Below are 22894 nucleotides of genomic sequence, written 5' to 3'. Positions count from 1 at the left end.
ATTTCACCACATCTTGGACAAAAAGAAGGGCAATTAGACTCTGCAGACTGAAGGAATCATATTTCTGGTTCTCCATTAAGTCAAATGCAAGAGATAGTACTCAAAACATTTTTGAATACATTACTCAATCAGGTATGTATACCCACTAGACTTTCATCATAAAGCTATCTGCGAAGACTTGCACAAAGTAATAATTCAATATGACTGAAAATTAAAATAAAAAATAATCGAACATCCTATTTGACAATCAGTAGAAAACACACAGCTTGGTTAAATTGTGTCTTCTTGTTTCTTTGACAACTGATTTTACATTTCCCTTTGCAGGTTTAAGCAAAGATATACATATTACAAAGTTATTATATTACAAGTAAAGAACTGCTATGTTTTTTTCACTTTTTTCTAATTAGATAATTTTGACTTTCATGAATTTCTCCAAACATTTTAAGTTCAATTAAGTAAATTAAACAGGTGATTAAAAAATCTCCAGCTAGTTCTGTTAGCTAAGTCTCAAGACTATGACCATGTACTACTTCTTTGAAAATATGTCCTACTTTTATTTAAAGTATTTAGCTATCAATGAAAAAGTTTCTCATTCTTCACCCCGTAGAATAATACTGCTGGCATAATATCTGAGTATATTTATCAATCAAGTATCAATTCAACAATTACATTTCAAGCATAACTCTGAACTTACAATTTTACTGGGTTATAATTAATCTCCAAGTAATTTATGTTAGAGAATGTTTCTTTTATAAGCTTTGGATAAACAGTTTGAAAGAGTCTTTGTTCAAAAGTTACTACTTTCCCAGAAAATGATCAGACAAAATTATTCTTGGAAAAGAAACTGAAATGGAATCACTTTCACTAAACTGACATACAAAAAAAAATCATTAAAATGTTTATTAAACAATTATAATACACAAAAATATTATTGCAAAATGGCTTTATTAAATTTGGAACACTAGAAGTAAGATGTACTATAAGACTACTTTGAGTTGACAGATAAGAGAAGTTGCTATCCTGTAAACACAAACATCTATTTATAGTCACTAATCTTATTTTTTCCAACTTAAAAAAACAAACAAAACAGTGTACATGAAAAAATTAAACATCATGGAAAGTTGATAGTAAAATATTTAGGTTAACTTCAGAGATGGAAATAAAAAGAACAGAAGTTTGAAAAAGACTGGGGGGGGGGGCAATCGCCAGGTTTAGGGCTAAGCTGGAAGGGGATCAGAGTGAAACACTTTCAAATGCTGACAAGTTGATATGATAAAACTTAATACCTAGACATGAAATTGCATATTTTGATGTGGTGCTGACTGTTGTTAAGGTCCACTTATGGCAGATATAATCATAGAATTTTTAAAACTTGCCAAAATTGCTCAGACTAGGATACACCTGATGCAAGATGTTTTTTGTTTTGTAGCTTCACAAAGTTTATATACTTTTTTTAGTTGCTGAATGTTTTCAACAGCTGCACAACCCTTTTACATAACACATGCAGAGCTTTTTGTGGAAAATCTACTTTCTAAATAAATTTTGCTACCAATCCCATCTGATTTGTTTTTCATGGAACTGTTCTTATAAATAAAGTTCTCTCACTTTTGATCCACACTGCCTCTAAATAATTTTCACCATATTTCAATATATAAATCTTTCATTAAATGTTAAACAAAAGCATACTGTAATAGTAAAAATAGTCTGAGAGCTTAGTTAGATCATTCACCAATTGGTAAGAATACAGAAGTGATAACTAACAGAATATAAAGACTATGTACATTTTTGCTTCAAATTCATATAGCTCTCATGACCCACCCCTGGATACCCAAAACGTCAGATGTCGTTCTCACCCATAGTCTTAATACAAAACAGGCTAAAAATACTCATAAAAAAAAGCTGCATCTCTTACATATTGCTGTTTGCAAACTGAATTAGATAGACAATAGAGCTCTACTTGTGTGGAAGTCCTTTATGTTTTAGCATAAATAAACAAACTGTACAATATGTAAGTAAAAATGAAATACTCTGATTGGTTAGGAATAAACTAGTAATGGTATTTTCAACTGAATGGTGCCTTATGTATTAAATGGGCTTAAAGGGCATATCACAGACACCAAGTCAGCAGCATATTACGGTCTGAGCCTTCCAGTTTGCAGCACTACAAGCTACCCACTAGTGGTCTGATAAGAAATACAAAAATCTGCATAAAAACCATACTTACAAACTCAGGCGACAGCTTCAACTTGCACATATGTACCAGAGATTCACACATTCCTGAAACAATTGGGGACATGCCAACACGTATACTGCAAGATCCTGTTTTGTCTCCTTCCTGTCGATTACTTGAAACTAAGCGTACACTCCTATCATATATAAATCACACAATGTATCAATTATTGGTAAAGGTGTATTTTAAAGGAGACTAAATAAATCAGCATGATTTGAAACTTATAAGTGAATGGACAGAAAGAGACTGTTTCTACACATAAAAATAAAGACACTACTCTCCCACTCATAATAGACAAATATTAAACTTTACTTTCTTCAGCAAAGCAATGACAAATAATCATTTTTAATAGAATTTTGCCATATTTTTGTGAAATCACTAAGATAACAGCAAGGATAAAATGGTTAAATTGCACTCTATTTTGGTTTATGCTATGAAGTTCTATCATTATTTATAATTGTAGTCTCACCTGAGCTATAAAGCAATACCAGACAGAAAGAAAAATTATTATTTCTGTTTTTGTAGAAGTAATTTTTAAATATAAATAAATAAATAAATATATATATATATATACGTATACACACACACATTGCTTAATGACTTTATACCACAGAGTAATGCAAATTAACTAATTACTTAGGAATCCAAGTTCAAACTCCAGTGAACAAACCAAAATTTTGCAAGTAAAGAAAGTAGTAAAAGTGTGAATTAACTAATAGACTGAATGGGCATAATATTCTACAAGAGATGCACTATGCTCCTTAGTGTTCTTGATAGTGGTTTAAAAATAAAGAAATTACTGCTCAAATCAGAATAATGTAAGTGGAACTGTAAGGCTTAAGTAACTAATAATTCTCTATATGAAATAAACAAACAAACAAAATAAAATATAACACATGTAGTTTGTCTAAATTTATATAAAAGGATCTTAAATATCTTCAACCACAAGAATAAGAATGTTTTAAAATAAATAGCACATCAAGTTCCACATCTTAGTTCAGTGGGTGAATTCTGTAAAATACAGAAAAAATCAACTGAAAATAATTTCATGAGAATCATAACTAAATTTACCAAAAATGAGAAAAAAAACAGATAAACTTTCTGATTACACAACAATAACACTGGTTTAGATTTATGAAACATGCAACAGGAAGAAAAAAATTGATATTTTATTATTGTAGCTGACCGATCAAATTGCAAGTAATTTTAAAATCTCCAATGAATTTTAGCAAACCGAGTGAGAAAGTTTAGTCTCACTGATACATTCAATATTAAATTCTCATAAAATTTTCAATGATATCAAGCCAATATAGAAAAATTGTACCAAGTTTAATGGACTACATGATATCCCATTCATTTTATTTGAATAGCCCAAAAAATGAATTTGTAAGCTATTGAACCAACTAAAATTCTACATTAATAAAAACAACTTGTAAACCTATATGCTAATTATTAAATACCTACTTATGACAATGACTTAAATGTCTTTTTGTTTTTTTTAAAACTTACCACTGATCTGTGTCAGCTAAAATACAGACTGTTTCAGCAACTGGATCACCAAGTACAGAAGCCTGATGGCAGAGAAAAAAAAAATGTATTTTATGGATGGTTGTTGTGTCTTCTTTTATTAAATTTGTATTTTAAAACAACTTTTTTTCCAGTATCTCATACATATAATTTGATTCTTAAACTTTCAAAATCTATTAAATCTATAACTTCTTTTGGTTTGAAACAACATTACTTTCACAAACCTTCCATAAAGATTATAACATTTTATTAATGATACTGCAGATGAATTAAGTGGTTATATCTGAATATGAAATCCATTTAGGACCATCACTTATCTAAAATTGAAAAAGTCTAGTTAAATTTGTTCTGAACAAGTAATAAGAACTGGGAAAGAAAACTGAGACATGAAGTACTTAACCCTATCTCGATGAGTCTTCCTATGGTCAGGGATCCAAGGGCATGTCATCACATTTGTAAACTTACATTCAACATTTTATTGAACTACTACTTAATGAATGTATGCCAATAAGTTTGGTATCAAATTGTAGACTATAGTTCAAATTTTAGTATTATACATTTGTTATTTTCTTAATTTAAATATTAAATAAAAATAATAGTAAATATTAAAAAAAACACCTAAATATCAATTTTTGTGTGTCACATCATATGTTTAATGCAGCTTTGGTTCAAATTAGATCTTTGTGATGTCCAAATCCAAAGTCTGTAGTTTCTTACAAATTAGAATTTATTCTAAGTACCAACAGATGGAGGAGCTGAAGCCGGAGGTCGGGACACATGACGAGCAGTTGCACCTTGACTTCCAGTAGGAGCCAAAGAAAGTCAAGAGGCCAATGATGATAAGGAAGAATGCAAATATACATCCTCCTGGTGGTGGTAAGCCAAATCATGCTGTTCCAATAAACATGGGGGACAAGGCATAGCTATCCTGTCATGTAAATGAGTGGTAAACCCCCAGCATAAACAGCAATATCAGGTGAAGGAGAAAAAACTCAGCAGTCACCCTAGACCTTTCTGCCATCAAAGAAGGAGTAGACTCAAAGGCAACTGGGGAAGCCCCAAAACCTCACAAACCTGACTGATTAACTGAAGAAAGGGAGCAGGAGGTAGCTGATCCAAAATGGCCTCGCAAGATGGCGACCTAATAAATGAAGGTGCCGGAAAAAGCAAGTCCAAATTATCTCAACAATGCTCTTGATCATCAGCAAGAGCAGCCTCATAACCCCCCAGAGAAATACCCCTGGACCAAATATATGTCTCCATCTCACAATGAATCAGATCACGGATTCCTCAACATGTGGGAAATTTGAAAAGACTTAGCAAATTACGGCAAGCAGCAAATGAGTGCAAAGTTCGTAAGTAGAAGAGATCATTGTTCTGTACACTTCTTTATTTACTTCTTTAATAACTGAAATTTAAGGCTTATTTGTAAATAGTAATAATATATATACATATGTAATGTATTGTCACCGAAACGTAACTATATTTTACAAAATATTGGTCCACTAGAACAAAGCCAAGACAGGTCACTTTGTAAAGGCCAGTTTTATATTCTTGGATATGGTAACATGAATGCACGTGCACAGCATCATTCCAACTTCTGTACGGTTAATCATACATGACTGAAAGGTCAATAAAATAAAAATAATACATATATATATATATATATATATAAATGTATAATGTTATGAGATTTAAGCTACTTAGACTAAAAAATTGTGGTTTGTGTTATAACTTGTAGTCATTCTAGAATGAAAATAATATAATTTATATCTATTTTCTAATTTTTTTTATGGTGGTTACGAGGTCGGTCAACTTGACAAAACCCTTACAGAGATATAATAGTGAAAATAACAGATAAAATATAAAGTTTTTCCTGAAAAAAAAATATTGATAATTAGCTGGAGGTCATAAAGATTTTGTATGTGAAATTTGACAATTTTCCAATGCATAAAAGTATTTTTCATCTTAAAATCAAAATTACTTTGTACGTTGGATAGTCAACATTCGAAATAAAAAAATGCATGTGGAAATCATTACTTAAAAAATCGTAAAACTTAATAAAAAATTTGATATTTGTAATGTTTACTAATAATCTGCAAAATTTTGTGAAGATATGCTTACTGTATTAAAACTATAACAAGCACAAAATAGTTATGTGGTCAATCCCTGGGACCAACCCTGTAGTGAGAGGGTTAAGACCAAATAGCAGTAAGTTCTCCTATTTAGAAAATTTTCAAAAATATTAATTCAATCTGTTTAAAACACTCTGAATCATTTTAACTTCAACGAAGAAAATAAAACTTGTATCATTACCTGGGTACAAGTTATTAGATCCTTTCTAATGTCCAAATCTTGGATTGAGCCTTTCACACCTTGGAGACAAAAATCAGTCATGTAATGATCAGACACTCCAGCAAAGAGAGACCAACCGAAATTACTTGGAACACTGTCTTTGGAGCAACCTTGTTTGATTTGTAACCTGATGAGTAAAATTCCATTTAAGGTGATAAACATCAACAATGTATTAATCTCCTAAACAATCAATTCTTACTCAACCTTTTTATAAATCTACAACAAAAAAAAGTTACTGGCAAACATAGATAGATTTTATGTCATTTTTACTAAAGCCAATACAAATAAGTTATAGTGTCCAATCAACAAAAACCACATACTTTAAATAGATTATGCTGTGCATCCTTAATCACAATTTCACAAGAAAAGCTTATTATTTCATGTACTATTGAGTTGTCATTTGAAAAATGTATCTAAAAAAAGCATTATGTGGAGATGTAGTAATGAAACTAACTTGGAGTATACCGAGGTTGAATGCAGGTTTTACAGTGGCAATTACATAACCAGAGTTCAATTAACAGGTATACCAGCTGTATGAAACTTCACATACTAACCAAACTATATTAGTAAAAATATTTTACTATTACAAAATGAACAAAGGCCACCATATAAACTAAATCAAGCTCTACATGCAGCTACATTTCTTTAAAAGATAGACCTAGAACAACAAATTACTATATAACAATAAAAAACAATAAAACTACTAATATTTCTGTAAAAACATCTTTACCAATAAACATTGCTCATGATTTGAAATGATGAAGTTCCTAGAAGTGAATGTACCTAACTGACCTTAGTGACCTATGGCACATGCTCAAGACTACATAAAGATTTTAAAGTACTACAAGTTTATGTCAAAAAGTATTGCAGTCTTCTAAATTATAATGTTTATACCTATCATTTACTGCTGGGATACAAAATATACAATTAAAATACACTATAGTAATAAAACCATTGGTCCATCTTTGTACTCAAGCAAATTGTGAAAACTAGTATAAGTTTATCTGTTGTTTAGAGCAGCTCATGTTAAATTTACAATTATTCTTTGCAGTTGTTTTCTTTTCTTGTTACTTTCATTCACAGTTAAAAAACTGAATATCTTTCAAGACTTTTTTACACTTAATTAGAAACCAAACTACAACACATAACCAACCTATGCAATGTCTATATGATCTGTGTTCTTTATATGCATTCCTTATCACAGATTTTTACAAAGTTCACACAAACTGCAATAAGTATGTAAACACAGTCTCATTTTCAATTGTTAATCAAACAACCATCGCTGCACTATATGCATAAACCATTCAAGTGATAAATATATCTAAATTTGTTTACAAGAGCTTTTAAACACAATTATCAACTATCAGTGCTTATTCCCAACACTAATATAACTTTTTAATTAAATCTTCTATACATCAAAAAACAAAAGGTAAATTACTTTGGCAATGTCATATCTACATACAGCTTGAATAAGTTATACTGTTGATGCTTACAAAGTTAGTAATCTTATATTTGGGTATGCATCCACAAAGAAAAAATAAATACTTTGTGTAATTTAATGTCAAGAGTTCCACTAAATGTTGTTTTTTAGCATCATTTCTAGTTATGGTACATCAACCAGGAATACTAGAATATATTATGATTACCTATACCTCAACTTGTACTGCCTTGAAAGTAAATGGTCAAGCTGTAAATAACTAAATTTGTTCACTTTACAATAGCACTGATGATGGCTATGAATGACTATGGTTTCTTGCTATTACTTCCAAATGGAGAAGATGGGGATCACTTGTCAATACACATGCATCATATACACTGTGAGAATAATTTACCTACGACATAGCACAGAAAAGTTCCAAATCTCAATCAATATAGCAGAGTTAATGAAGAAGTTACCTTTTACATCATATACTCATTTCCTTACATCAACTACCCTTCCCAATTTGTCCAAATTAAGTGATATTTAAAATAACCTCTAAATTTTACCTTCTTAATGACCTACACTTGGGAAAAGATAGAATGTTGATTAAAGGGAGAATGAAATAATAAACCAACTCAATCAGCATTTTTTTCTTCTTTTTGTCTCAAGTCTTCAGATGCCTCTCTCTCTCTCTTTTTTTGGTAAAAAACTAATCATCTGTTTTTATTTTTTTACTTGAAGAACAGAGGTATATATATATCTCAGTAATGCTATATATATCACATCAAAATCCTTATGTGGTTAACTACATTAAAATGTACCCAATATCCAAAGTTCAAGTTTAATATTAAAAAGTAGTTTTAAATACATTTAAATTTCAATAAGAAAATCTGTAAAAAATATAACTTATGTCTTTGCTAGATAAAATTAACATATTTAGCCCCACTTCTTTACACAAAAATAAAATATATATAAAAAAACAACAAAGAAATAAGAGATACATATTAAACATAGGTCTATTACCTATCAAGTTAAAAAATCTTAACAAGTCTGGTCAGATTTCAATTATTATACTATATATTTCAAGATTAAAAAAAGCTTTTAAAGAAATCTGCAAACTAAGACAATATAATTGTTATACATTTTATGAAAGAAACCATTTTGGCAAATACATAAAAATATATTGTTAAAAAAAGGTATACAGGGTGACTTTCAATGACATATAGTTATCTATTACATCATAGCTAAACTACCAATAATTATACACCCAATGCTTTACTATTAAAACATGTTAAAGTATGTGCATTTCATAAAATAAAAACATAGTGCTTAAAACAATAACTTGAAAAAAAACTACAGTTGCTCATAATAATTTTCCTTCCCATAGAGATATGAATAAATTGATTTTTAACACTTCAACAACAAGAAAATATTACATACCGAGGTAGTGGTAATTCTATTACACCTTCTAATGGATTTTCTTCATGTGACCTTAAGATAGCTCCTAATGAAGCATTTCTGTTCTCAGGAGGTTTCTCATCCAAGCTTTGATAACCTTCCTCATGGGCAGTGGAATCTACAGATAACATATCTTTAGTTTTGCCTGAGCTACAATGGCAAGATGTTAATAACTTTTCCTTAGCTTTAGCAATCTTATGACTGTCTTGAGTCAAATTTTCTAGCACATAATCTCCAGTGAACACATCTGAAGTACATTTTGGTTCAGAGGCAAACCTCAAACCGTGGTATGTCTGAAAGTATTGCTTGGTCTTATCAATGGTCTCTGACCCAATTTTCTTGTGCAGAATTTGAACTTCCCTTACAGGATTTATTGTGTCCTTATCAAAATCTATGTTTCTTAGTAAGGGTTTTACATCAAAACTGGAAAAATCTCCAGATTCTTGAGTAAAATTTTGGACACCGTTAGACTTAAACAACAAAATATCTTGAATTTTATGAATGGGAATAGTTTTAGGATGTTTTGAAGGTGCACTTGCATATGTATTTTTTACATGTTCAACTTTTACTTCAGGAGGATAATATTCTTTTACTGTCAAATTGTCAAACTCTTTTAAATCAACTACATGTTTACAGGCATCATTTACCGTCGTATCAACAACTTCTCTTTTTTCCTTAAATTCTGTAGAGTCTGATACATCTTCCATGCTGCTGTAGCCCAAGCTATCCAAGAAAATTACTTCTTTGTCTCTTGAGTACTGTCCATTACACAGTTCTTGTGTCTCCTTGCACTGCTTAGAAACTAGGGGAATCTCCCCCACCATAAACACAGCACTGTTTCTGCTCATATTCTCTGGAATCAGTGTAAAACCATTATGATGTTTCAAAAAAAGTTCTGAATCACTCACAGATGTTCTGTGCCTCAAGTCTTCTTTTGAACACTGAGATACAAGATTTCTACAAGATTTCCAACACTGATGCTTATGAATCCAAAATCTATCTTTCATAGTCTCACATTTACATAAAAGTTCTGTTGGGATTGTCTTAATTTGTTCTCTTTCAAGATGATTGAGTATCTCTTTACTGGAGTTATGTGTTATTCTATGAATATTTTGGCACTTTCCAAGTGAATCCCTTTCATCAGGTGAATATTGAAATATATGTTGATTGTCATAGAAACTTGAATTTGTATCACTTTCTTGAGTGAGACTTATAGTTTGTTCATTTAGATTTGTGTTACAATGATACCTTAAAAAAAAAAGAGAATTATTTTTAACAAAATAAAAAAAAAGACAGTAGTTAACAACTGAAAATTTATATCAATATTTTGATTGATATCTTATCAGTAAATCTTAATATTTACAAAAACTATACCATTTTTATTTGTTGTTAGTATAGCAGCCATAGTTTATTTAATAAAAATTCTAATATTTTATTGAGCCTTTTCAATGAAGATGACAAACAATTTCAGATAAATGTTTTTTACGCTAACCGACATTTTGGCTTACATCTTTTTCAAGAGTATTTGAATGTCACAGGTTACAAAACTGATTTTAAATTATGGTAACCAAAAAGAATATAAAACTACAATATAATAGAATGGCACATACTGAAGTGTGCTTAAAGTATTGTCAAACAGGTTAGTTGCTGATAACAAAAGTAAAATTAAAATAAATCTTACATGAAAAAATACCAGTTATATAGGGGCCAGGCATTCTATCTGTTAATGGAAGGACATTTGGACTGAATCAAAAGAGATTCCTTAAATTTCCTGTCAAAAATATTGTCACAAATCTCTAAAATTTTGATCCAATAAGGTGTTACATTAATTATACCGTGTGAACTGATATAATGCTCAGTGGTAGCTTCTTTGTTGCCAAGATTTGCAGCGATATGAATATGTTCTTTGAAATGATCATGTACTGGATGACTGGATTCACCTGTTTATGTGGTTGAACATTGTGTACATGTCATTTCATAAGACAGTGTTCTTAAGTGTGCAGGGTTTCTCTTAGCCATTGATCTTATCAAAGCATTTTTTGGATTTGCATGGATTGTTGCTATTGAAGGCTAAATGAGTAAGTATTATCCTTCAGTTTTTTACCTGTTTTTTATGATGTTCATATTCAAACCAGATCTTCTATTCACTATATGAAGACAAGTAGTTAAAAGATTTATCCATGAAGGGCATAACCCATGAAACAGTGTTTTGATATGGTGGTTTCCTTTTTTCTTTTGTTGTTTGTTAAATTCTTGTGAGTCAAAATTGTTGAATGTTTTAGTAACAAAACTCTATGGATAGCCAATGAACAACAGAAGCTTTTGAACTTTCATACTGGCTTATGTCTTACCAGCCATGGTGTTGAAGGATTTTACAATTTTATTAAGTTGACCAATAATGACACCCCATTTGGTAGCTGGTGGATGTTCTGAGTTATAATGTAGAATAATGGGTTTAATGCATGGATTGGAATACACAGTAGTAATAAATTTGCTGTTTTCAATTGTAACCATGGCATCAAGAAAAGGCATAGACTTCTGGACATTATCAGTGCGAGTAAGTGTTAGCTTTATGTCAGAGTGTTTATTATCAAGAAGGGAGTCCATAATTCCATATACCAAAGATTTATTTTTTTACTTTTACTTTTGTGATCAGCAACTCTAACCTGTTTAACAATGCTTTTAGCACACTTCACTATGCAACATTCTAATAAATTGTTGTAATTTCTATATTATTTTTGGTTACTATAATATAAAATCAATTTTGCAACCTGTGAGGCTCAAATACCCTTGGAAAAAGATGTAAGCTAAAATATTGGGTAGAATTAAAAAAACATATAACTGAAGTGGTTGGTCATTTTCAAAGAAAATGATTTCCATCCTTCAGTAAGCGAAAGTGAACCTTTTTCTACACTGAAGATTATTTCTGAAAGATAATTATCTCCTCTCACATAATAGATTTTTTTCAATTAGTACTGCTCTCTATTTGGGCAATTTTTGCTCACCACTAGCCTTGACGCTCTCACCTACCCTCACATGTTTTCAAGTCTTATGGCTGTGCTACAGCATGCAACACACCCACCTAGCATAGCTGACTCCCTCTTTAGTGTAGAGCACAATCATCACTTCAAGATTAGACAAAAAAAGATGCACTGAAGTGGGGAGGACAGGTGGGAAGTGTGAGCAAAAGTAAGTAACTATCAGAAATACATTTTCAGTGTTGGAAAATGTTAACTTCTGATACGATACCTTACTTTCAGAAGGTACCCAAAGAGAACTCATGGAGTGTGAAACCCCAATGTACAGGGTCACATCCATGGGAAACCACACCTCAAGTATACCACGTATACTCTTCACATGTTGTAAAGATACATGTTGCAAAATTGGGTGGAAAAGATGCACATTCAATCTTTAAGTGGAGGTGCCAGATGGTGTAGAGTGGCTAGGGTGTGTGAGACTGCAATCAGTGGATCAAATCCAGTCCAAAACCAAGCAGCATTGAGTATCTGTCATCCTGTCTGCAGTAGGAGGATGGTCCTTACCATTTTCACCTCAAGCCCAGGAACTGAAAGGGAAATTAACTTCCATTCCAAAAACCCAGAGCAGGCACATGTGTGCAGACCCAGTACACAACAAACACCAAGCCAGGATGTCAGGCAATGGTAAGGAGGGGGAATTCACCATGGTGGGTCAACTCCAGTACAAAACCTAGTGGCACTGGGAATTTATTATCCAATCTACAGTAGGAGGAGAATACACACCATATACAACAACAGAATATCATCACCCTACTTTCGACTGATTGGAATCAGTAACACTCAGGGGGATGCCTCCATGGTCCACCACCCAGCATCTAGAGACTAGTAAGTGGCAAGGACTCCCATTTTCCAATGGAAGTGGGGGGTGAACAATGTGGTGAAGAGTCTGGAGGAATGCAACACCCTAAGACAGTGCAATCAGTGACCACGAAAACCCTATTTTTGAAAAGCAGACCAATCCTGATTTATTCAACCAGGGTCAGATGGACAAGCAGCAATTCTGACACTGCTTTACTCATTATAGTCCATGAGTTGGTATAGTCTGGTTTGAGCCATATTTATGAAGCAAGACACTACAAGGGAACCTTTAATGGTCTTGTGGGACACCCCTTCTTATCAGTGAGCATTAGAGATCGAAATTGGCCATACAGTGCAGATTTCAGTAAAAGTATACCTTAACAGGCAAGTTTTAAAAATTAACAAAGGACCACTGTAATGATAAGAAATAAAAGGAAAGAACTTATTCTCTCACATCCGAAAGAAGGTGTGGAGAATGGCAATGGGTGGTAATCAATTGCCAGATGAGGAGGAGACAGTCAAATGATGTAAGTGGTAGGCAATAAAAGTATGCAGTGTGGCCCACATGCCAACCTGTATAATCTCCTCCAATGGATGATGGAAGTGGGAAGCTGGAGAGAGGGTGAGGTGACAGATTTGGTGTAAGAAGACCTGGAAAATGCATTGGGAATCCTCAGAAAAGGACACATATGCCAGCCAAATAACTAGGCATAACCAACCCCTAAGGGTAACTGCAGAAAGACCAGAGGTAGAGGAAGAATCCCATGGGATAAAAAAGGCATGAATGGGAATCACTGAAGGAAGTAGTGCAGGTGACATAACTACAGAGAGCATGTACAGGACAAAGAAGATGATCTGGATCATAGTGAGAATACAAATGAGAATGGGGAGGGGGGAATAGAAGTGAAGGTGATATCCCCCTCACATGCAGCAGATGTTTCGGTGAAAAACTACAATCTGGATAAAGGTGATAAAGAATAAGAAAATGTTAAGAGCGAAGATATCTGACCGATGACATCTACATGCAAAAAGGAATACAAAATATGCTTTTAAGGAATGGTGGTACAAAGAGCAGGTAGCCAAAGGTTCAAATGAAGAAAGGATAACAGCATGGAGAACCACATTAAGGATTCCAACCAGGAAGGGGTGGATGAATAAGTCAAAAGGAGCAGAGCAGGAGAGACAGAATGGGAGAGGCAAAAATGCAGAGGGAGTGGGAAAACAAAAGATATTTAATAAGGCCACTCTGTAGCCTGCAACAGTGAACATCGACAAACCACTGTTGAAGAGCCAGGTAAGTAATTTAGAAAGGTGAGGAACAGTAGGGTGAGAGGGCAAGAAGCAATGGCAGAAAATGCACCATTTTCTCTGGTAAATAGTTAACGAGGAAGGGCAAACAGAACAGGAAAGAAGGAAGGCTACCTGCATAGAGTCTGGATTGCCTTGCAAGGACCAGACAAACACCACAAGTGAAGCTGGAGTGTGGCCACAGCGGGATGACACATGCCCGATTGAAGTTGCTGGAGAAGGGAGTGACAAAATGGAAGTAAGGGAGGGGACGACTGGAGGAGGAACAGAATCAGAAACCACAGCTGAACAGGGCAACAAGAAGAACTTGACACAGAGTAGCTTGGATCAGTAAGAGAACATAAAGAGGAAGATAGACATAAAGGTTGGTCCAATCCTCCCTGAAGGCATCCATACCCAAAGGATGTGGAACCAGAGACCACAGGATTAGTCTGAAATTGGGATGTCTAGAATATATATCCAGAAGAGGAGTACCAAACTGGAAGTATAACCACTGAAAACATTGGGAAGCTAGGGACAACTCTGTGGGCAGAATCTTATTTTAACAATATAACTGATTTGCTACAAGATTCAGAGCACCTGAGACAAGCCAGAAGGAGGATTGCTGATATTGGGCACAGAAAAGGAGATCTAATGTTTGAAAATAAAAAGAACATAAATGGATGCCTCCTTGTCAACTGGTGTAAGAGACAACAGTCGAATTATTGGAATAGATCATTACCAAACAGCCTCATACAGAAGGTAGGAAATAAATAAAACCAACAAATGGTAAGAAGCTCCAAGAGATTGACATGGAGAGAAGATTCAACCACTTATCAACTGTCAGCAACCTCCCGAGAATCCATATATAGCCCCCATCCTTTGTGAGAAACATCTGTAAACAGGTACAAGTCAGGACAGGGAGGAGGCAAAGGAATCCCAGCCGAGTTGATGTCTTTGCTGATCTATCAGGTAAAATCGATCTGGAGGGATCCTGAGTGACATTCCATTAATTGTGCAACCTCCATTGAAGAGGTATGCACAACCCCAGGGTATAAGAGTTTCCATGAAAACCATGAGCTTCATTAACCTCAAACAAAGAGGAGAATGCTGGACTCAAGTGATGAAGGAGTTGAAAAGCACCCCCAAATGGATCATGTACTGTGATGGGGTGAGAAAGGACTTCTCCAACTTGATCAGCCAACCCACACAAGCAGTCTCCTGTAGGAGGAAATGTGTGTGAGTGAGAGAGTCTTGTAGGGATGGAGCCAGAAGTAGCCTGTCATCCATATAATGATGGAACCACAAACCATGGTTATGAACATGGCAGGCAAAGGATCTTGCCACACAACAGAATATGTAAGAAGCTGAAGAGAAACAGTAGAGCGTGGAATTGGAAAACTCAGCTGTTGTGGACAAAATGAGAGTAACACCAAGAGGCCAACTGAAGTCATTGTGGGGACACTGAATTGAGAATTAATGTTGTGGAAAATCGGGATGGAAAAAAAAATTCCACAAAAACTAAGTGATCAAAAAAATGATAAGACAACAAACTAAATTGTCCAGAAGTTGCAAAAAAGAATCAATAATGCACACTAATGAAAGCAAAGTTGAGTAAGAAACAAGCACAACTGCACAAAAGAATGCCAAAATGAAAAGTGAGGATTGTGTCCTACAGTATAGAGGGAGTCACCTGCACCAGCAGGGTGTGTTACTCCTCTTGATGGAGGGTCATTGCATACTCATTTGTATGATACAGTGCAGCCATACCATGTGAGGGTAGGTGGGAGCATCTAGGCTAGTGGCAAGCAAAAATTGCATAAATAGATAACAGCATTAATTGAAAAAACTATTATGTGAGAGGAGGTAGGGTATCGTATCAGAACTTTAAAAAATAATAAAAAATATTTTATTGAGCAGTTTTTATTTTAACTTCATAATTTGTAACTTGTTATAAAAAGTTATTGGTAACATTCTCTTAACATTATCAAATTTTTTTTTGTGAAACAAAACAAAGTATACAATTAAATTGCAACATATTGTAACTGAAAGTTAAAGAATTATTATTTTTTCTATGACTACAATAAATAACAAATAATAGTTAAAATAATCCAGAATTTTGTGTCATCAGGCAAAAGCATAAGGTGCTAATCTAGTAGTTTCCAGCCTTTTCCACAGACTGGCAAAATATTTGTAAAAGAAATACAAACTGTTAGGAATATATAAATCTATAGTTCTGTTTCGTAATGTGGCAGCTTTAAGAACCTTAAAACAAAAGTTATGGATCTCACTTATTTTACAATGAACCAAGTAGGAAACAACACTTTTCAACTATTCCTGACAAATATACAGATTATAAATAAAAAAATAATCTTTCAAAAGACTTTTTTTTAACTACCTTTTTTCTGCTAACCTTCAAAGTCATAATCTATCCCCCCCATATATAATTATCATAGTCTTTAACTTAACAAAATAAAGTTCAACCCAATCTTGGCTTAAACAGTAAATCTGGTGTGAGAACAATTTTATAACAGATATTGTTTATGTGCAAAACTATGCAATGGGTTTTATGCACTGTGTCCCCAGTAGGGATAAATCACAAATTGTAATGTTATAGGTCCTCCAACTTAATGCTGAGCCACAGATGGCCACTGTACCAGTTAACACCACTGCTCTGAGAGAATATTTCTTTAGACACACTTAACGCAGTCATATGTTTAAAATTCCTTTCACAGCTTTGGAGCTACACAGTACAACAGATGTTTTTATAATTTCAATGCCAGATTAATCTCTTTTCACAATATCATACATTTATTTATTGGTATTCCCAGCACAACCTCTTATAATTAATACAAAATTAAATCTACCCATAACATTTCTGAAATCAACCTCATTTTCAATACAATTTTTTGTTTCATTTTTATTAACTATTTTTTCACAAAAAAACAACAAAAAACAAATAATAATAAACTACAAATGTTCATAAGTGCATATACATATTAAATTCTAAAATCTAAAAAGTACATTTGGGAGTAAAAATTACTAATAAAACTTTAAACTTAAAGAAGACTATGGCGTGAAAAATAAATAATCAAGAAGACTAGATCAAAAAGACAAAATAATGGCAAGTTTTAACAAAATGTTTTATGGATGATTTTTTAAAATTTGTTATGGAGCAATCATTTAAAAGTATTTTTAAGACTTACTTTTTAAGTAATTTTGTAATAAAGTTCATTTAGCTTACTCTTTATTTTCTTGTAGTACCACATCAGCTTCAGGCCACTCTTGGTCATACTCACAAATATCACTGCAACGTATGAAATAGCTCAAAATGTAAATGAAACGAATAATAATGTCAGTTTTTTTCCCATTGATAACAGTTTTAGCTAATTTTGTTGGACTTCCAATAGCTCCATATAGGTCCCTTAGGAATAAATAAATGGTAAAATTATTATTTAGTCATTAGAGAATATCATTTAAAATAAAACTTTAAAACAAAATCTGTTTAATAATTTCTGCTATTTTGTTTTACTAGATTTTTAACAAAATGCATTGCTTAACATTAGTTGGTTAGAGAGTGGCTTGTTTTGGGACCCCTAAGACTTGTTTTTGTTGCAAAAAATGGCAAATCAGGTTAAGGTTAACAAAGGCTGTTCCTCTTCTTGAAATCTTAACTAATTTTTGTGGGGAAAACAAATTGAGGAAAATATAAAACAAAAAATTATCATTCAAAAAAAGTTGCAACATGATAATCCTACATATGCAATATTTATTTAAAGCTTACCCTAACTGCATCCACAATGGGTTGTATGGATGAGACCTGGCCAGCACATCCACCTAAAAAGTATAAATTATTTCCTTCTTTTATTATTTTAAAAACTTTATTAAATCCCATAAAATACACTATCACATATCGTTTTATAATTTTTTTCTCAATGCTTCAACATTACATATAGACAACATTAATTGTACCTTGTATAAATTTATATATATATATATATATATATACAGCAATGAACTAGCTCCCCCAGGCAACATGTTTAGCACCTATATATTGGATTCAAATTCCAGACCAAGGATAGGCTTAAGACTAGAGGAATATATCACAGCTTTTCTGTAAAAAGGATATTCATATAATGAAACAGTTAATTAAAAGACGTTGAACCCTGATACAAGTCTGAAAAACGAAGCTTCCAAGGTTTTCCGTGCAATTAGAAAATTTTTCATTGTAGTGTGTTTAGAACATCAACTGGTTTTGAAGTTGGTAATAAGGTAATAAACATGAATTTGAAACTGATGTAGACTTACAAGCCTAGATTTTGTAAATTTCAAATTAAACCTCAGATTCAATGACTGTTTTTACAAGAAAGATGACCATTAAGACTGCAATCATACCAATCCCTTTCAATTACATACCTATCAAGTTCATCAGTACAGTTCCAATAAATTTTTTGTCTTTAGTCTGCTTATATATGGTCTTGGAAGTTAAAATCCATGCATAATGGAAAGTTTTTGTAAATTATGAAATTATAATTGGTCTAAGACTGACTACAATATTGTCAGCAGGAACTTGTCACAATGAAAATTACAGAATCAAACAACTGTGTGTAATCTAATGATCACATGATATCAAAGTGCAATCAGTGATGGAGAAAGTAATTTCAAGGGTAGCGATGAACCTGGAACAGTCATTATAAAGTGCAATTTAATTTCATTATACAAACATTATAATCACATCCTCTTGTACGTTTCAAATACAAGGCAAATTTATTTTTAAAAAAAGATCAAACTGTGTGTATGGATTTAGCTCTTTCCATTTTCACTATGTTTTGTGTTAGAAATCTGTATATTTTTAGTGTTGTTCTACATTAACGGTGGTTTCCAACCACTGGTTCATGAACCGGTGCTGATCCACATAATCTTTTAATAATAATAATATAAAAAAAAAATCATAGTATCAAAGTTCTTAATCCTTTAAACTTGTTTTTACAACCCTACAAATATCTGTCTACATTCTGTTTATTTCATACCTATATGTCATATATGATATGGAATAGCTTATATTGTACTAATGGACCTATGTTTTTTACAAATATTTTGCCACTCTGTGGAGTGAAAAAGGTTGGGAACTACTCTTTTGTGCTATAACTTTTATAATAGCAAGCTAGCCCAAACACCTGCAAATTCAGCTATTTTAGCTTTTTAAGGACACATACAAGATCTGTCAGTACAAATCCCAAGAAGATGCCTTAAGAGACTTTACCCAAGCACTTACACATGACCTACAGTTCTATATAGCTTGAAACACTGTAAATATATGAATATGGCTCACATTTGCTCTGGGTATTTATTTTCATGAATTTTGTCATTTTGTTTCACCACTAATTAATATTTTGTTAGTTGTATAATTTCAGGACCAATGGCATAGCAGGTAAAAAACAAGAATAATACTTCAATATGCTAACACATGCATTGATAAACATTTTCAGATCTAGGAGCCAGGTCCAATATAGAAGAGTTATGGAATATATTTTGAGTCAGTTATATGGTTATAGTACGAGACATACAGTTTTACACTAAAAAACAAAGGGTTCATAATTAAACTTTATTATATAACATATATTAAAGTTAAACTTCAATATGTGCAATTATTAAAACAGACTAAATAACTATAACTTAGGTGAATTCTTGCAATGAATGAAAGTAGAATAGAAATAATCACTGCAATATTGATAGCCCAAACAGGTCTAATCTACTCATCACTACAATACTGTACAATGATAAGCAAAAGCTTTTGTTGTGTCCTATCTAACTTCACTACTGTTTGTACTAGAAAATGGGGGGCTATATTTATTTACTTTCACAGCAATGAGTGCATTTTCATGATCACATCATATCAACAACCACTTGACAGTATTGCCTGAATTAACTGCTTTTGGTCTCATTCGAGTCTAAACATGCACATCGATTGGTGTTGAATTGAAAGAAAGAATAAAAACAAAATGCCACAAAATTAGTAACATGTCATGCACCCACAGTGCTTCATTCCTGAAACAAATATGAAGAATTGCTGAATCCACCATTAAAATCCCAGAAACAAAAATAGTTCCAGACCAGAGTCCAGAACATTTCTAGATTCAAGTTCTATTTAGCACATCCCTATGCATGAACAAAATGGGAGAAAATACTAGTTGCCATAATAGAATTTTCAGGCACCATGGCAACCAGAATTTGTCAAGGCCTTTCTAACATACATTCATTAAAGCAGTGCGTCATGAAAAGTTAGGCATAATTAGTGCTAACAAAACTGAATCGATTATACTTTCCTCAGACAACTTTCTTTTTAAAAAGGCTGTATATAATTTTTTACAATACATATTATTCATATTTGTTTTATTCTTTTACACACGTTTTTATCAAACTTAGTAACATTATTTATATTTTTTACTATAATTTATTATATATATATATTACTATTTTAATTCATCTTCTCTCCTTCTTTAACAAATTATTCAATATATCTGCACATTTCTATATTTTTACTTTAATTGTCTTCCCAATTTCTTTCCTCTTCCTCAATCTAATTATATTTTCATATATATACTCCACTATATCTTCTGTTTTTCTTAAACTTGTACATTTCTGATCTTCAAGACTTCACTTTTTCTGTCCTCTATGAAGATTTCTGTATCTTCTTCTTGTCCATATATTTTTTTTCTCGTTATCTCAAATATTGCATCTCTCCAGTAGTACAATAAATACTGCTGCATTCCAATTCTCCTGGATATTTTGTTCCATCTTTATCCTAATTATTTCTTCTACCCTTTTCTGCAAAGTTTTTAAACCTACTTGTTCTTTAATATTTTTACTATTTATGTATTTCAACATCTTCCAATACTCTTCTCATCTTCCTCCCAAATTTATTCTTCCTATTATTTTCAATTCCTCTTCTTATCTCTTATTAGAAATTTTTGTGGGTCATATCTTTTTCTTCATCTTCATTCTTATTACTTCAAAAACATATCCCCATATACCTTTTATTTCCATATTCAAAAGTGATAACAAAATGGAAATAAAATTACCTCTATATATAAATTTCAGAACATACTAGCACAATATAAAATATGAGCTCCATAAAACAAAAGTGCAGCAAAACACATGAATCCCTCAATTATTGCATCAAGTTTACAGTTTTTCCTTTTTTCCAAAAACAAAAAAAAAGATTTTATACATTAAAAGAAAATTCACTGAAACACTAGTCTTTAAGAGAAAAAAAATCCTAAAATGCAGATAAAAGATAATACCTTTAATTATCATGCTTCTACTTATAAATACAAGTTTTATATCTTATCTTTTACTAACTAATATATTTATTTTATTTTATTCCATCACAAATATAAAGTGCATAAATTACACTGATGTTTAATTTTTATTACTAATAATGATAATCCAAACTCATTATAATTTATTAGTTTTAGTTTGATTTCTTTGTCTTTGTTACCAAAGCTCCAACGTCCGTTTTCAAGAATATTTTGCACGTCTTCATTAGTTTTTTATTTGAACCACACATCATAAATATAACTATAAATTACTTGATGTCACCCAACATACACACAATTAGTATAAAAAGACCAACTCAAAAATGTTACTTTAGCATTGTACTAAATCTACCACAAAGTAAAACCTCTGACTAAAGGTGTAAAACTGAAATTCTTCCAAGATTCAAAAAACAAGTTTTTTTAGTTTTTCAAGAAAAAATTAATCTCTACTTTTCTCATTGTTTTATACTTTTTATCTTATACATAGTTTGTAGGCAAATATAGCATTATTTGCAATGATCTTTCAGAGTAACGATTTATTTTTAATTTGAAACAAAATAGTTTTTAAGTGATGCATGAGATCTGAAGTTTTCTTTTATCTATACTTTTAATGATAGTATACTTGAATTACATGATATACAAAACACTAGTTGCATCTTCTACTGATTATATATGACTATTCTTCTTCGAAATGTAACTCTTATTTCTCATTCAAAGTCAAACTTTTGATTCAATGCAAAAGTGCATACACAAACTGCAATGTCTGTCACTAGGACACTTACATTTCATATTCCACCTGAGTTAGTGAATACAAATAACCTTCAAAAGCCCACTACACTACAGGAAAACTGCTTTGAAATATTAATATAACAGAGATAAAATAGTGTTAAGCAAAAGTTCTAGCTCTTCTCTAATAACCTAAAACATCAGATTTTAAATAATACTATGTGATTCAGTCAGAATATACCAGTTATCAAACAAAACAAACAAGAAATGGAGTGCATTGCTACTATTTTGAACAACATAAGATCATATGTATATGAATCAGCCATTTTTATTTTAAAAAAGTTAAATCATAAATCTTTGCATATATACCTGAAAGAAACTTTATTGCTTTTGCTAATGCACAAAAAGACATTTGCAATACTTTCCAAGACATGCTTTACTTACATCAAGAAGCTTAATTAATTTTGCTCAGAAGATGTATTTAGTAAATAAGTACTTTCAAACAAAAATGACAAAAATGTGTGTTTCAGTAAATGAATAAAAGTATGATAATACATCCAAATAAAAGTGATAATAATTATAAATCAACATATATCTAACCATAAGAAAGCTGCTGTAGCAAAAACAGTGACTGGAAGGGGTATTGAGAAACTTCCATTTCATAATTTAACTAGAAAACTTACCACAGTATTTCAATAATGAAGCTAAAAAAAAAAGCTAAAAAAAAAAGCTAAAA

The 22894-nt window shown here is 32.0% G+C and overlaps 1 protein-coding gene across 1 annotated transcript in view; it reads right to left on the bottom strand.

Moving 5' to 3' along the window:
- LOC106469690 (folliculin-interacting protein 2-like) overlaps nt 1-22894 on the bottom strand; it is a 43078-nt gene that overhangs the window by 5059 nt on the left and 15125 nt on the right. Inside the window, exons 7-12 of the mRNA XM_013930198.2 lie at nt 17898-17950; nt 17358-17537; nt 8973-10238; nt 6074-6239; nt 3740-3801; nt 2225-2366 (exon numbers count right to left, since the gene is read on the bottom strand). Of these exons, the coding sequence (XP_013785652.1) occupies nt 2225-2366; nt 3740-3801; nt 6074-6239; nt 8973-10238; nt 17358-17537; nt 17898-17950 (1869 nt within the window). The remainder of the gene's footprint in view (nt 1-2224; nt 2367-3739; nt 3802-6073; nt 6240-8972; nt 10239-17357; nt 17538-17897; nt 17951-22894) is intronic.

Source organism: Limulus polyphemus, unplaced genomic scaffold (genome assembly GCF_000517525.1).
Source record: "Limulus polyphemus unplaced genomic scaffold, Limulus_polyphemus-2.1.2 Scaffold3614, whole genome shotgun sequence".
Taxonomy (NCBI): Eukaryota; Metazoa; Arthropoda; class Merostomata; order Xiphosura; family Limulidae; genus Limulus; species Limulus polyphemus.
Note: the sequence above shows the minus strand (reverse complement) of the source record. Positions and strands in the feature narration are given on the sequence as shown.